The sequence below is a fragment of the Muscardinus avellanarius genome (assembly GCF_963383645.1).
Source record: "Muscardinus avellanarius genome assembly, chromosome: 9".
In the NCBI taxonomy this organism is placed as follows: Eukaryota; Metazoa; Chordata; class Mammalia; order Rodentia; family Gliridae; genus Muscardinus; species Muscardinus avellanarius.
This window is the reverse complement of record NC_137795.1, coordinates 22,524,999-22,541,250: the sequence shown is the minus strand read 5'-3', so window position 1 is coordinate 22,541,250 and position 16,252 is coordinate 22,524,999. Positions and strand designations below refer to the sequence as shown.

Sequence of the window (16,252 nt, the reverse complement as noted above, 5' to 3'; positions counted from 1 at the left end):
AGGCTGCTTTAGACTGTGGGGGGTGCCAGGTTGCACGTTCTCCTATAATGTGATATCTCTGCCACCGCCCCTTTCCCACTGGGTCAAGTCCCAGGGAGTACAGTACTGGGATTTTCCTCTGGGGCCCGCAATTTGACTCACTCTTCTTGAGTACGCAGATTTAGCTGTACTGGATTCGGTGAAATCTCTGCTGCCGCCGCCGGTGGCAATATGGCGCCGAGAAATCCCGCCTGGCTGTTCCACAGCGGCTCACCTCGGCTTGCTGTAGCCGTCCGGTGAAGTCGCCGCTGCCGCTGGTAATATGGCGCTGCTGCCGCGTCCTCAGGCGTGAGGCCGGTGTATCTCCTCTGTGGCTCTGAGCTCTGTTCTCAGTCCGCTTTCTCTCTGGAGCCTGGTGATTTTTTTGTTTCTCTGGTGATGGTGTTTTCTGGCTATGAAAGGCGCTGATTTTGTGGTAATGGAGATTAGTTGTTAGCGGGGCTCTTAAGCCCCGCTTTTCTCAGTCGCCATATTCCCGGAAGTCCTATAGTAACTGTATTTTTAATGTTTTAAGAACTTTTCTACTGTTTTCTGTAATGGCTGCAGCAACCTCATTTCTACCAACACTGTCCAAGGTTTCCTTACTTCCACACCCTTGTCAACACTAGTTATTTCTGCCTTTCTGATAGTAGGTACCCTAATGGGTATGAGGTAATATCTCCTAGTGGTTTTGATTTGCATTTTTCTTAATGGTTAGTGATTTTGAACACCTTTTCATATACCTGTTGGTCATTTTATGTCTTTTTTGAGAAACATTCTTTTTTTTTTTTTTTTTTTGGTGGTGGTACTGAGGTTCCTGGAATCCCTTCTACCTCTGGCCTATACTCCCAGACCTATTTTATACTTTTTTATTTTTGGAAACAGGGTTCTTAAGCCAGCATGGCTGACTTTGAACCTGTGTGATCCTCCTGTCTCCACCTCCCAAGAGTGGGGTTTACAAGCGTGCGCCACCACGCCTGGCAGAAATGTTCTTTTTTAAAAAATTGGGTTATATATTTTCTTGGTGTTGAGTTGTATAGGCTTTTTATTATAAATTTTGGTTATTAACCTTTATCAGAAATATGGCTTGTAAATATTTTTCCCAGTCCGTATATGGGTTGCCTTTTCATTTTTTTGATTGTTTTCTTTGCTGTGTGAAGGATTTTTAGTTTGACGTAGTCCCAATTATTTATATTTGCATCTGTAGGCTACGCTTTTGGTATGATATCTAAGAAAGCATTGTTAAGGCCAGTGTCAAGGAACTTTTCTTTTTCCCCTGGGAAGTTTAATTGTTTCAGATCTTATCTTTAGGTTTTTTAATCTACTTTGAGTTGATTTCTGTGGTTGGTGTCTAATTTTAATGTTTTCCATGTGGAAATCCAGTTCTCCCAGCACCGTTATTGAAGAGACTATTCTTTCCCCATTATGTCTTCTCTGTGCCCTTGTGGAAAATTAGTTGGCCATATATCTTTGGACCTATTTTTGGGCTCTCTATTCTGTTAGAATAATGACTATGAATATTAAAAGTAGATTGTGGCCAAGGAGAAGGATCAAGATTCTACAAGGACTAAAATTAGGAACTGGATGGTTAGTGCAGAGAAGAATCAGTTTAAAAGTGTGGATGTGATACCTGTTGCTAGCTATCTGGAGGACAGTCAGGTGGTGCTAAGAACAAAAAATTACTGTTGGTGATTTTATCTTCAAAATAATTGTATCTTCAAAATAATAACTTTCTAAGGTTTAGAGTAATACTCAATTAAACAGGCTGCATAATGTTTAAGATGAGATTCTAATATTCTGGCTAATGAGATAAAATTCTTAGCCTGGCGTGGTGGCACATGCTTATATTCCCCACCCTTGGGAGGCGGAGACAGGAGGATTGCACAGGTTTGAAGCCAGCTGTGCTGGCTTAAGAGACCCTGTTTCCAAATAAAAATATAAAAATAGGTCTGGGAGTGTAGCCTGGAGGTAGAAGGGCTTCCAGGAAACCCAGTACCACCAAAAAAAAAAAAAAAAAAAATTAATTTTATTATCCCTTTGATGATAATATATATTCTTAATTTACAAATGGTCTTTGAGTGCAAGGACTATATTTTTATTAAGATTGTACTCTAGAGGGTACCTGCTGCTCATCAAGCTTGTGCTGATTTTTGATGTATGAAATAAAAATGATTTTAGATACCAGATTTGCATTTATCTTACTATCCACCTTGAATTAAGTAATGTATGCATCTGACTTTCTTTAAAAGGTTTGTTTTTTCTTGAAAAATATTAGTTAGATCTAAAATGGCCTTGCCCCATCTTTTTGTTCTTTCTTTGTTTATCTCATGGATTGTCATAAAATGCTTGCATTCAGTGTCAGCATATTAGTTGTAACCTTTTATTGCTATTGATATCTATAAGTATGTTAAGTAAATCTTCGTTTTGCTGACCTCTTTGAGGATGCATGGCATCAGCAGATTCTCTCTTTCAGCAGACAGGTGAGAGATTAGCAGGATCAAGTCAATTTTTCCCTTTTTGCTTTGTCTTTTCCAGAGCAGCAAGATTCGTTGTCTAGCAAGAGGGAAACTGTTAAATGGCAGAATTTATCTTAAGAGTTAACAGTTTAAAGAGTGCACACAAATTACACAGCCTGCATATACAAGGTCTGATGGATACCACTGCAGGGGGATTCATTTTAAAAAGCTGTTTAAATAAGACAGTCATTTTGACTCAGCCAGATTAATAACATCATAATAAATAACACAAGAGCCTTTCAGTGTAAAAATCAGCTGACGGGTCATTTGAAATGGAAGTTTCCTGTTTTCTGAGATCAGCGAGGCTGCTTTGCTGGATAAATTTCCATTTTTAGATAGTGAAAGAGTCAAGTGCTCAGGTGACAAGTTCCTGGGGCAGTTGTTCACCTGCTGACTGCTTGAGAGGTTAACAGAAGTGTGGACCCCAGTGACCCCACAGGAAGCAGTTCATGATGGCCAGGGTGTAGCACTGTAGGAAGCATGGAGGGGGAGCAGGTATGTAGAGTGTCCTCCAAAGCACAGGTACAGATTTCCTTTCCAAGAGGGGTGTTAGAGGTGGGGACACAAGGACTCTTTCCCTTGGCATATGGTTTTATTCTTTTTCTTTGTTCTGACCATTTTCCCTCTTTGTGCTTTGTAGGATATTGGGTCTCTTGAAGAATCTACAGATGAGTCTGAGGTAAGGTGATACTTCAGGAGCTTTAGGTTTTGAAGCCAGCCATGTTAGTTACTTTCTTGAGCTTGCTTTGCTTTGCTAAGTGGAACATTTCCAGGGGTTTGTGGGAGGAAGCAGTAGGTAAAGTAGGGATATAAAATAGAACCTTGGGGTATGTCAATTGTCTTTAAGGTGTCAAACAGCTTAGTTTAAAAATAAAAAGGAGTAAAAGTTTTCTTTTCATCTTAAAAAGTATTTTATTTTACTTTATTCTATTTTTTGGTAGTACTGGGGATGGAACCCAGGGGCCTTCTACCTCCAGGCTACACTCTCTGACCTATTTTATATTTTATTTGGAAACAGGGTTTCTTAAGCCAGCTGAGGCTGGCTTTGAACCTTCATGATCCTCCTGTCTCAGCCTCCCAAGTGTGGGGATTACAAGTGTCAAGTGTGTGCCACCACGCCCGACTTTAAAAAGTATTTTAACCGGAAGCATGTGGGCACTGGTAAAATTGATAGTTTTAAAAATAATCTCAACACTTTAATGCCAATTTTTTTTTTTTTTTTTTTTTTTTTTTTGCGGGTTTGGGGATGGAACCCAGGGACAGGGGTATTTGACCTCCGAGTTACACCCTCTGCTTTATTTTTTATTCTTTATTTTGAAACAGGGTCTCACTAAGTTGTGGAGGGCCTCACTAAGTAGCTGAGGCTGTCCGTGAACCGCCTCCCGAATGCTGGGATTACAAGTGTGTGCTACCACGCCTGGCTTAATGTCAATTTTTGTTTTAAGTTATCCACTATACATTTTATAATATTTGTTCTTTTCTTTTTGACTCAGTGCTGGGGATTAAACCCAGGGCCTCCCACATGCTGGGCAAGTGCTCAACCACTGAGCTATACTCCCACAACAATATTTATTCTTTACTCATTCTTTTAATGCATGTGAAATACATATTGGCAAAATTCCTAAAACATTGAATTTTCTTTTTCCATTTAAAAATTTTTTTTATTGGTGCACTGTGTTCATACATCATAATAGGATAAAAAAAATACTTTTGTAGACATACATGCACACATTGCCCAGTCAGCCCCCACCCGATCCCCACCCCATTCCCTCCCCATCCCCCCTTCCCATGCTTGGCTTAGTGGTTGACATCTAGTATTATAGCAATTTATCCAAAATTAAAAATGATAATCTCACATAACAGTTTCATTTGTCTGATACCAAGCTTTTGATGACTTAAAGATAACATTTCAATATTTCTTTTTGCTTTCTTTCTTACCAGAGAATATTTTTTTCTTTTTTCTTTTTTTTAAGTGAAACTATCATACATTTATTTATTTTTCAGAAAAATCTATCCTAATATGGAATATGGACTCTAGATACCTAAGACGATCTCAAAAAAGAACAAAGCTAGAAGATGTATATTTTCTGATTTTAAACCATATAAAGCTACAATAATTGAAACAGTGAAGTACTGTTATAAAGGCAGATATATAAACCATTGGAATTAAATAAAAGCCTAGAGATAAATTCTTCCCTATATTTTCAAGTTATTTTTGACAAGGTTTCCACGAACATTTGGTGGAGGAAATAATAATCTTTTAATTAAATATTGTTGAAAAATAATTACATGAAAAAGAATGAAATTGAACCCTTAACTAACACCATATACAAATATTAACTCAAAATAGATAAAAGACCTAAATATAAATCTTAAGACTATAAACTTTTAGGAGAAAATCTGGGTCATAAAACCTCACAACATTGAAATTGGCAGCGATTTCTTGGATATGATTTCAATGGCACAGGCAACAAAAGGGTAAACAAACTCCCTAAAAAATAAAAAAAAATTGTATATCCAAAGACAATGTAAACAGAGTTAAAAGTTACTGATTGAATGGGATAAAATATTTCCAAATGCTATATCTGAAGGTATATTAATATTCCAACTAGAAATCCTAAAACTTAGCAACAATAAAAGCAAACAATACAATTTAGAGATAGGTAAAAGACAACATAAATAATGAATCTCCACAGATAACCAATCTTAGTTGTCTTGGATGGAAAATCTTGTTTCTCTGGTTCTGGTGTGTGTTACCTATTTCTTCTTTGTAGTTAATCTCTTTGAGTATTTTCTCTAGCGTTGGTTTTGAAGACATAAATTCCTTCAGTTTCTGTTTGTCATGGAAGTTTCTTATTTCCCCATCTAATTTGATAGAAAGTTTTCCTGGGTAGGAAATTTTTGTCTGGAAGTTGTTTTCTTTCAGAGTTTGGAATATGTTACTCCAAGCCCTTCTGGCTCTCATGACTTGGTTTGGGAAGTCTGGAGTGATTCTAATTGGTTTGCCTCTGAATGTCACTTGGCCCTTTGTTTTTGTTGCCTTTAAGATTCTCTGCTTGGCTTCCACATTGGTCATTTTGACAATTATGTGGCATGGGGATTTTCTTCTCCGATCCTGTCTAAAGGGAGTTCTATAAGTTTCCTGGACCTGTGTATCGAACTCTTGGTCTAGGTTTGGAAAATTTTCTGCTATTACTTTCTTGAAGAGATTGTTGATCCTTTTGGTTTCACCTTCTTTTCCCTCCTCTATTCCAATTATTCTTAGGTTAGCTCTCTTAAAATGGGCCCATATTTCTTCAATGTCAGATTCCTGCTGTCGGATATTTTTTTCTAGATTAGAAACTCTGCGATCATTTTTTGAATGATCATCTTCTAAGAGCGAAATTCTATTCTCCATGTGGTCTAATCGGTTGTTTGTACTTTGGATTAAGGCCTTTACTTCATTAATTGCATCCTTTATCTCTTTTTGGCTCTCTCTGAATTCTTTTCGAAACTCCTCTATTATTTCTACAGTATTTTCCTGATTTGATCTTCTAGAAATCTCTGAATTTCTGTTTTATTAGGTTCTTATTTTGTGGGGTTGTGGGCATTTATTGCTCCAGTATTATTCCTCTTTCCCATGATTTAGGAAGTTTGTGCCATCTCTGGGTTCTTCCCTTGGGTCACTACGACTTCACTTAAGGTGCTCTGGAAATTGAGTCTGTGGTATCTCAGTCCCCACTACTCCTTAACTGGGTTGTATCGCAGAGTCTCAGACCCTGGGAGTCAATCGAGGCTGCTTTAGACCATGGGGGGTGCCAGGTTGGGCGTTCTCCTATGGTGTGATATCTTTGCTACCGCCACTTCCCCACTGGGTCAAGTCCCTGGGAGTGCAGTACTGGGATTTCTCCTCTAGGGGCTGCAATTTGGCTCATTGTTGTTGAGTGCGCAGATGGAGCTGTAGTGGACTCAGTGAATTCGCTGCTGCCGTCGCTGGTGACAATATGGCACCGCTGCCATGCCCTTGGTCGTGAGGCTGGCGTATTTCTTCTCTGTTTTTGAACTCCGCTCTGAGTCCCTGCAGGGTGTGCTGAGCCCAGCCTCTGGGAACTTTAGATGCTATCTGCGCTGAGAAATTTCCCGAATTCCTCCTGGCTGCTCTGCAATGGCTCACATCGGCTGGCTGTCCGCTGCTCCTCTCTGGAGCCTGGTGGGCTGTTGAGTGCGTTGGTCTAGAGCCGCCCAGTGAACTTGCTGCTGCCACCAGCAATAAGGCGCTGTTGCCACGTCCTTGGCCGTGAGGCTGGCGTATCTCCTCTGAGGTTCTGAGCTCCTTTCTGAGTTCCCCTCCTCTCTGGGGCCTGGTGCTGCAAGGAAAGATAGTGCCCACTGCTTCGCACTGCAGCTCCGGCCGCAGCACTGCGGTCTGGTTTCTTTCTGGTGTCTTGTTTTTCCAGCCCTCTTTTTCCCTGTTCCTTGTAATTACATTTTGTTTCTCTGCTGATGGTGTTTTCTGGCTATGAAAGGAATTGATTTTGTGGTAATAGAGATTGGTTGTCAGTGGGGCTCGTAAGCCCCGCTTTTCTATCTCGCTATCTTCCCGGGAGTCCTCAGGTCATTTCTTAAATAAGGAACCTTCTTAAAAACTGCTTGGAAGTTAAAATACCAGTTAAGATGGTATTTTAAGGGAAAATAAAGTCTTTGAGAAAGATGGGAGGCATCCCTTATAGGCTTAGTGGTAAAAGAGAAAGAACAGCAGAGGAAATTTAAGAGTACCCAGAAACATTACCTTCTCCTCTCTCCTACCACCAAGAAATGGTACCACATATAGGAGAAAGTAAACATCACTGTATCTTCATAATTCAGAAAGTAGTAAGCTACCCAGGTTCATCTTCCCCTCTTCAGAAGCATTTTTTGTTGCTATCTGAGAACACTTAAGATATTTAAAAATGAATGGAAATGGCAGGTGTCATCCATAGAAGGCTCTTACAGGAAGAAAACAAAACTATGAGAATCCAGTTTATGCTTTTTGATTCTTTTTGTTAATAGGAAATAGTAACATAGCATTCCATCATGAGCTGATTTTATTCATTCATTTATCTATTTTGGTATTGGGGATTGGACCCAGGGACATTCTGTCTCTGAGCTACACCCTCAACCCTATTTTATTATTTTTTTAATTAGTGTCTCACTAGGTTGTGAGGGCCTTGCTAAGCTCCTGAGGCTGGCCCTGAATCTGCCATCCTCCTGTCTCCCTAAGTACTATGATTATAAGGATGTACCACCATGCCCAGCTATGAGGTTTTATTTTAAAATTTTTTTTATTGGTGCATTGTATTCATACATCTTAATGGGATGCAAGATGGTGGAGACATACATGCACACATCACCCATTTAGCCCTTACCCAGTTCCTACCCCATTCCCTCCCCCTCCCTTCTCATGTTTGGCTTAGTGATTGATATTGATATGTTTGTTAAACTACATCATGTGCATTAGAGATTTTCCCTCTTCTTCCCTTCCATCCCCTCATTTAGGTGGCATTATTTGCTCATCTGTAGTATCTCCGTATTCATCTAGAGCTCCTCCTATGACCCATTCTCTCCTTAGCTTCCACATATTAGGGAGAGCATCCAATTTCTTATTTTTTGTGACTGACTAATCTCATTTAGCATAATGTCCTCCAGTTCTATCTATTTGCCTGCAATTGAAGTAATTGTGTTTTTCTTTATAGCTGAATAAAATTCCATTATATACATATGTTATAGTTTTGTAGTCCATTCATTTGTTGATGGAAATCTTGGCTGGTTCTATAGTTTGGCTGAGTTTAGTATTGTAAACAAGCATTTGAAGATGTGCTCAGTGACCTTAAATGGGAAATTAAAAACTCAGAATAGAAGTGGACAAAAAAAAAAAATTAGGAATTCAGGGAATGAGAGTTGACTAAACTGAGGAAAGAAATTGAAGGAAAAGGAAAAGTTGAGGAAACTGAGACCCAAAGTTCAGTGTGGCTTGACTGTAGTATCAGATAGTTCATGTGGGAGAAATGGGTTGTATTTCTGGCTCCTTTTCATTTTGCCTTCTAGCTCTGGTATCTTATTGGGGATTGTGTGAAAGGACTGACTTCAGCCCTGGGATTTATATCTCAGCTGTCCCTCATACTTTTTTGCAACCTGGACATAATACCCACCTCCTCAGTTCTTCAGCTCCTGAAAAACGGGAATTATAGTTTGCTAGGTATGGTTGGAGTGAGGATTAGGTAACATTGTTTGTAAATCATCTTGTATGGTAGCATATGGGGAGCACTCCATAAATACTAGCGATCTTCAATTTGTAACTTAAACTTGTTTTTTTCACTACTGGGGGTGGAGTCCAGGGACATTCTACCTTTGAGCTACACTCCAACCCTATTTTTTATTCTTTATTTTTGAAACAGGGTCTCACTAAGTTGTGGAGGGCCTCACTAAGTAGCTGAGGTTGGCTGCAAACCTGGATCCTCCTGTCTCAGCCTCCCAAATGCTGGGATTACAAGCGTGTACCACCACGCCCAGCTCAATTTGTAATTTAGACGTGATGGTTTGACTCATTTTGCAACTGATGGTCCAAGTTCAGACTTCATGTGCATATGTATATAGTAAGTGTTTACAGTCCATCCTTGGGAGAAGTTTTTTTTTTTTTTTCTTTAAGATTACTTTAGTTTGAATCACTTTCTACTTCTAATAGTGATATATTAAACCTTAGTCTTCCAAACAATTCTTTTTATTTTTTTTTACCTCTATCTCTTCCTCCTATTAGGTTTTATAATTATCAAGCTTTTGTAGAACAGGCATTTCCTTTATATACTTCTACTTCTTTCTTTTTCAAGTGCTTGGATAATTTCCAGTTTTGTGAATAATAATTTGTACGTGGTGGAGGATCACAGGTTCACAGCCAGCTTCAGCTACTTAGGCCCTCCAAAACTTAGTGAGACCCTGTTTCAAAATAAAGAATAAAAAATAGGGCTGGGAATGCAGCTCAGAAGTCCCTGAGTTCAATCCCCAGTACCTCAAGGGGAAAAAAAAATGTTACTGTGTTCAACCATGTGGTATAACAATATATCTACCACTTTGTGAAATGGTGTATTTCATATAAACTGCACTTATACAGTATATCCAGAAGACAAATGTTTTAGGTCATATTTTCATGTTAATGTATGCTGGAAAAAATATTATTTGCCACAAATTATCCACATGTTTTTTTTTAATTAATCTTAGAAAGTATAACCAAATGAAATGAAATGGCTAAAAACAGTATAATTAATGTAATTGAAAGTGATGAATATGTCAGTATGTAAAACTTCAAGGTTTTTAACATGTATTTTGTGGTTGAAGTAGAAATTCAAAACTGTATTACAATCAAAATGGTTCAGCATTTCAGTAAGAGACTCCATAGTTAAGTGTCTTGCATTTATTGTAATGCTTTAATTAGTTGTGGCAAATTTCATAGAAAAACTAATTTGGCCCTCTTTCCTAGGTTTTTTTCTAATACACACTGTACTGCTTATTCCACCTTGATATGGTGAGCCAGACAATTTCTTAGATGGCTCTTACTTTTGAAAAGCATAACAGAGAAATGCATTATCTTTAAAAGGATTTCAGTGCCATTTTGAAGTACTAAGGTCTTCTCAACACTTAAGGACTATTGCTTAAGATATAAGTATAAGTGGTAGCAAAATGAGATGGGAGTAGAGAGGAGTGGATCAATAGTCAGGGATGGCTTCATTGAAAGTCTTCAAGAATGAATATGCCTGGATCCTTGGAAGATGAATCTGGGCAGAGAGGCTGGGAGTCTTCTCAAAGGAGGGAGTATATGTGCAGATACAGTCATACCAGTGCATGTATGTTAGCCAACTGTGAGACCTTCAGCATGGTAGGAATGTAGTAGAAAGAAGAGTGTTTTTTTTTTCTTTTTTTTTCTTTTTTTGTGGTACTGGGGTTCCTGGAAGCCCTTCTACCTCCGGGCTACACTCCCAGACCTACTTTTTACATTATTATTTGGAAACAGGGTCTCCGAAGCCAACGTGCATGGCTGGCTTTGAACCTGCGCGATTCTCCTGTCTCTGCCCCCCAAGCACAGGGATTACAAACGTGCTCCACCACACCGGGCCTTGTCCTTTTAATTTTTAATTTAATTTTTTAATTTTTTAAATTTTTTATTGGTGTATTATATTCATACATCATATTGGGGTAAAAAAATTGTGTGTACATACACGTACACATCACCGATTTAACCCCTACCCAATTTCAACCCCATTCCCTCACCATCCCTCCTTCCCTTGCTTGGCTTACTGATTGACTTCAATATGTTTAAGTACATTGTGTGTTTTAGAGAATTTCCTTCCTCCCCCCTCCCATCCCCTCATTTAGGTTGTCTTGTTTGCTCCTCTATAGGATTTCCTTTTTCATCTAGAGTTCCTCCTATGACCCATTTCTCCTTAGCTTTCACATATTAGGGAAAGCATCTGATTTCTTATTTTTTGTGACTGACTAATCTCACTTAGCATAATGTCCTCCAGTTCTATCCATTTCTCTGAAAAATATGAAATTGAGTTTTTTTAAATGGCTGAGTAAAATTCCACTGTGTACATATCCCACAGTTTCATAATCCATTCATCTGTTAATGGACATCTTGGCTGGTTCCATAGTTTGGCTATGGTGAACTGTGCAGCTATGAACACAGATACACATGCATTAGTTTGGGAGTTTGGTTTACTTTCTTTTGGGTAGATACCCAGAAGTGGTATTGCTGGATCAAATAGTAAATTTGTTCCCATTCTTCTGAGGATTCACCATACTCTTTTCCAAAGTGGTTGCACTTTGCAATCCCACCAACAATGTTTTAGAGTTCCTACTTCTCCACATCCTCACCAGCACTTGTTGTTTGTGTTTTGAATGATTGCCATTCTAGTTGGAGTTAGGTGAAATCTCAGGGTAGTTTTGATTTGCATCTCTCTCATTGTCAATGATGGTGAGCATTTTTTCATGCATTTATTGGACATTTGAATTTTTTCTTTTCTGAAGTGTCTATTTAGTTTGTTTGCCCATTTTTTGATTGGATGCTTTGTTTTCTTAGTATTGAGTTTCTTGAGTTCTCTGTATATTCTATCAGAGGTGTAAGTGGCAAAAATCTTCTCCCATTCTGTTGGCTCTTGGGTGAGGTTCTTGACAGTTTCCTTTGCTGAACAGAAGCTCTTCAGTTCCATGCAATCCCATGTATTGATTCGCCTTTTAGTTTGTTGTGCCTTTGGGGTCTTGTTGAGAAAGTGTTTATCTGTGCCTATGTGTTGCAGTGTTGGACCTATGCCCTCGTCAAGGAGCTTCAAGGTCTCTGGTTTAATTTTCAAGTCTTTGATCTGTCTTGAATTGACTCTTGTGTAGGGTGAGAAAGTGGGATTAATTTCCAAAACCAATTTTGCCTACACCATTTGTTGAACAGGCTATATTTTTTCCAGTGTATGTTTTTGGCCCCTATGTCAAAAATCAATTGGCTGAAAGTGTGTGGACTTGTTTCTGGGTCTTCTATTCTGCTTCATTGGTCTCTGTATCTGTTTTTGTGCCAGTACTATGCTGTTTTTATTACAGTGGCTTTGTAGTATAGTTTAAAGTCAGGTATTGTGATTCCTCCTGCGTGGTTTTTGTTGCTGAGAACTACTTTAGCTATTCTGGGATTTTGTTATTCCAAATAAATTTAAGGACTGATTTTTCTCTGTCTGTGAGGAATGATCTTGGTAGTTTAATGGGCATTGCGTTGAATCTGTAGATCACTTTAGGAAGGATGGCCATTTTAATGATATTTATTCTGCCAATCCATGAACATGGAAGATCTTTCCATCTTCTAACATCTTTGATTTCTTTTTTCAATGTTTTATAATTTTCTTTGTAGAGATCTTTTACCTTCTTGGTTAAGTTCATTCCTAAGTATTTTATTATTTTGTGGGAGATCCTGAGTGGAAGTGTTTACTGAATTTCTCTTTCAGTGGGTTTATGGTTGGTGTACAGGAAAGCTTCTGATTTTTTAAGATTGATTTTATATCCAGATACTTTGCTGAATTTGTTGATTAGTTCTATAAGCCTTTTGGTTGAATTTGTTGCATTTTCTAAATATAATATCATGTAATCTACAAATAGTGAAAGTGAGTTTTTCTTTTTCTATTTGTACTCCTTTGATTTCCTTTTCTTGCCTTATTGCTCTGGCTAGAGTCTCTAGTACTGTATTGAAGAGTAGTGGTGATAATGGACATTTTTGTCTCATTCCTGTTTTTAGGGGGAATTCTTGAAGTTTTTCCCCATTTAATATGATGTTAGCGGTGAGCTTATTGTAGATTGCCTTAATAATGTTGAGATATGTTCCTTTTATTCCCATTCTCTCCAGTGTTTTTATCATAAATGGATGTTAAATTTTATCAAATGCTTTTTCAGCGTCTATTGAAATGATCATGTGATTTTTGTCTTTGATTCTGTTTATATGGTTAATTACATGGATTGATATTTGTATGTTGAACCAGCCTTGTATCCCTGGGATGAAGCCTACCTGGTCATGGTGTATGATTTTCTTGATGTGGTTTTGAATGCATGTTGCTAGTATTTTGTTTAATAGTTTTGCATCCAAGTTCATCAGAGATATAGGCCTGTAGTTTTCCTTCCTTGAACTGTCTTTATTCGGTTTGGGTATTAGTATAATGTTGGCTTCATAGAATGTATTTGGGAGAGTCCCGGTTACTTATATTTCGCGAAATAGTTTGAGGAGCATTGGGGTTAGCTCTTCTATAAAGGCTTTATAGAATTCACTGGGGAAACCATCTGGTCCTGGGCTTTTCTTTGATGGTAAGATCTTTATTGCTCTTTTAGTCTATTTGATTGTTATTGGTTGGTTTAAGTGTTCTATATCTTCTTGACTCAATTTAGGATGGTTGTATTTATCTAGGAAATTGTCGATTTCCTCCAGATTTTCCGTTTTGTTGGAGTATAGTTTTTCAAAGTAATTTCTGATAATCGTCTGGATTTCTACACTGTCAGTAGTAATGTCTCCTTTTTCATCCCTTATCTTCATAATTTGGGTTGATTTTCTCTTTTTTTTATTTAGATTGGCTAGTGGTTTATCTATCTTGTTAATTTTTTCAAGAAACCAGCTTTTGGTTTTGTTGATTTTCTGTATTGTTTTTTATTCTCTATTTTGTTAATTTCTGCTTTAATTTTATTAATTTCCTGTCTTCTACTGGCTTTGGGGTTCAATTGTTCCTGCTTTTCAAGGGCTTTGAGGTGTGTCATTAGGTTATTTATTTGAAGATTTTCTGTTTTTCTTATGTGAGCAATAAATAAATTTTCCTCTAAATATTGCCTTCAAAGTGTTCCAGAGGTCTTGATATGTTGTATCTTCATTTTCATTTGTTTCTAGAAATTTCTTGATTTCACCTCTTATATCTTCTATGACCCATTTTTCATTCAGAAGTGTGGTGTTCAGTCTCCGCATGTTTATGTTGTTTCTCTGGGTCTTCTTATAGTTGATTTCTAGTTTCATTCCATTATGGTCTGAAATGACACAGGGAAGTATGTAACATTTTTTAAATTTGCTAGTGCTCATTTTGTGTCCCAGATGTAATCTATTTTGAAGAAGGTTCCGTGAGCAGCTGAGAAAAATTTAAACTCTGCTGTAGTTGTGTGAAATATTCTATATGTGTCCAACAGGTTCATTTGATTAATGGTGTTCTTTAGTTCTGAGGCATCTTTACTCACCTTTTGTCTGGAAGATCGGTCTAATGTTGTGAGAGGTATGTTGAAGTCTCCCAGTATTATTGTATTGGGATTTATGTGTGACTTCATGTAACAAAGAGTTTGATTTATGAAAGTAGCTGCCCTTATGTTTGGGGCATAGATGTTGATTATTGTTATTTCCTCTTGCTGGATTATTCCTTTTACCAGTAAAATATGACCTTCTTTGTCTCTTCTAATAAGCTTGGGTTTGAAGTCTAACTTGTCCGATACCATAGTTGCTATTCCTGCTTGCCTTCAAGTTCCATTAGCATGGATTACCTTGCTCCAGCCCTTTACCTTGAGTTTGTTCCTATCTTTACTTGTAAGGTGTGTTTCTTGTAAGCAGCAGATGGATGGGTTCTGATTTTTAATCCATTTTGCCACTTTATGTTTTTTTATTGGGGAGCTGAGGCCATTTACATTCAGTGTGATTATTGAGAGATAATTTTTAATTCCTAACATGTTAAGATTTTATTTCTGTTTGAGATACTGTTTATTCTTCTTTGCTTAGTTGTCTGCTGGATGGAAAATCTTGTTTCTTTGGTTCTGGCCTGTATATCCTATTTTTTCTTTGTAGTTCATCTCCTTGGACATTTTCTCTAGCACTGGTTTTGCAGACATAAATTCCTTCAGTTTCTGTTTGTCATGGAAGCTTCTTATTTCCCCATCTTATTTGATAGATAGGTTTGCTCGGTAGAAAATATTTGGTTGGAAATTGTTTTCTTTCAGAGTTTGGAATATTGCCGAGTGTGGTGGCTCATGCTTGTAATCCCCGCTCTTGGGAGGCGGAGACAGGAGGATTGCGCTGGTTCGGAGTCAGCCTTGCTGGCTTAAGAGACCCTGTTTCCAAATAAAAATATATAAAAAAAAATAGGTCTGGGAGTGTAGCCCAGAGGTAGAAGGGTTTCCAGGAACCCCAGTATGAAAAAAATAAAATAAAATAAAAAACAAACTAGAATTTGGAATATGTTACTCCAAACCCTCTGACTTTCATGACTTGGTTTGGGAAGTCTGGAGTAATTCTAATTGTTTTGCCTCTGAGTGTCACTTGGCCTTTTGTTTTTGTTGACTTTAAGATTCTATGGTTTGCTTCCATATTGGCCATTTTGACAATTATGTAGTGTGGGGAACCTCTTCTCTGATCCTGTCTAAAGGGAGTTCTATAAGTTTCCCGCACCTGTGTATCGACCTCTTGCTGTATGTTTGGAAAATTTTCTGCTATTACTTCTAGCTTTCTTTTTCTCTGTCTCTTGTATTTACAGTTTTTATTTCTCTGCTGATGGTATTTTCTGGCTATGAAAAGCTCTGATTTTGTGGCAATAGAGATCGAGTGTTAGCGGGACTCGTAAACGCTGTTTTTCGAGGTTGCCATCTTCCTGGAAGTCGTTTATTTATTTATTTTTTTAATACATGGTCTTGCTAAGTTGCTGAGGGCCTCACTGAGTTGCTGAGGCTGGCTTTGAACCTACCATTTTTCCTGTCTCAGCCTCCCAAGTACTGAAACCTCTTCATTATTTTAAGCTATATTTCTGCCATTTGTTAGAGATTGAAAAGGTGAGTATTTATTCCTTGGTATGATAGATCTTTGAACAGAATTTATAATTATAAGGGTATGCCACCATGCCCATGTCAGTTGCAGCTACTAAAATACCTGTGAGATATTTCTGTTGAGAGAAATTAATTTTAAAATAAGTTGCAACTTCTAGGTGCATCAGCCATAAGAAGAGTTCTTTCTCAGTTTTGTTAAAGTGAAAAGAAGTCATTGTGATAAATCAGGAGATAGCCTTTTAAATTAGAAAATGTATCGCACAGAAATAATCTATCTCACCTAGCAGGTAGACCACTATGAATAATTTATTGAAATTTAAATTGATTCTTTACATGTATTAATTTTAATAAACAAATTTATAGTGACTAGCAACTGAAATGGTAATATACTCTGTTATGAGATT

The 16,252-nt window shown here is 37.7% G+C and overlaps 1 protein-coding gene across 3 annotated transcripts in view; it reads left to right on the top strand.

The window, feature by feature from the left end:
- Positions 1–16,252, top strand: part of VPS41 (VPS41 subunit of HOPS complex) — a gene marked incomplete at both ends in the record, with an annotated part of 185,786 nt that overhangs the window by 13,838 nt on the left and 155,696 nt on the right. For all 3 annotated transcript variants that reach the window (XM_080701307.1, XM_080701308.1, XM_080701306.1), the window contains one exon: positions 3,175–3,213. In XM_080701307.1, the coding sequence (XP_080557433.1) occupies positions 3,175–3,213 (39 nt within the window). The remainder of the gene's footprint in view (positions 1–3,174; positions 3,214–16,252) is intronic.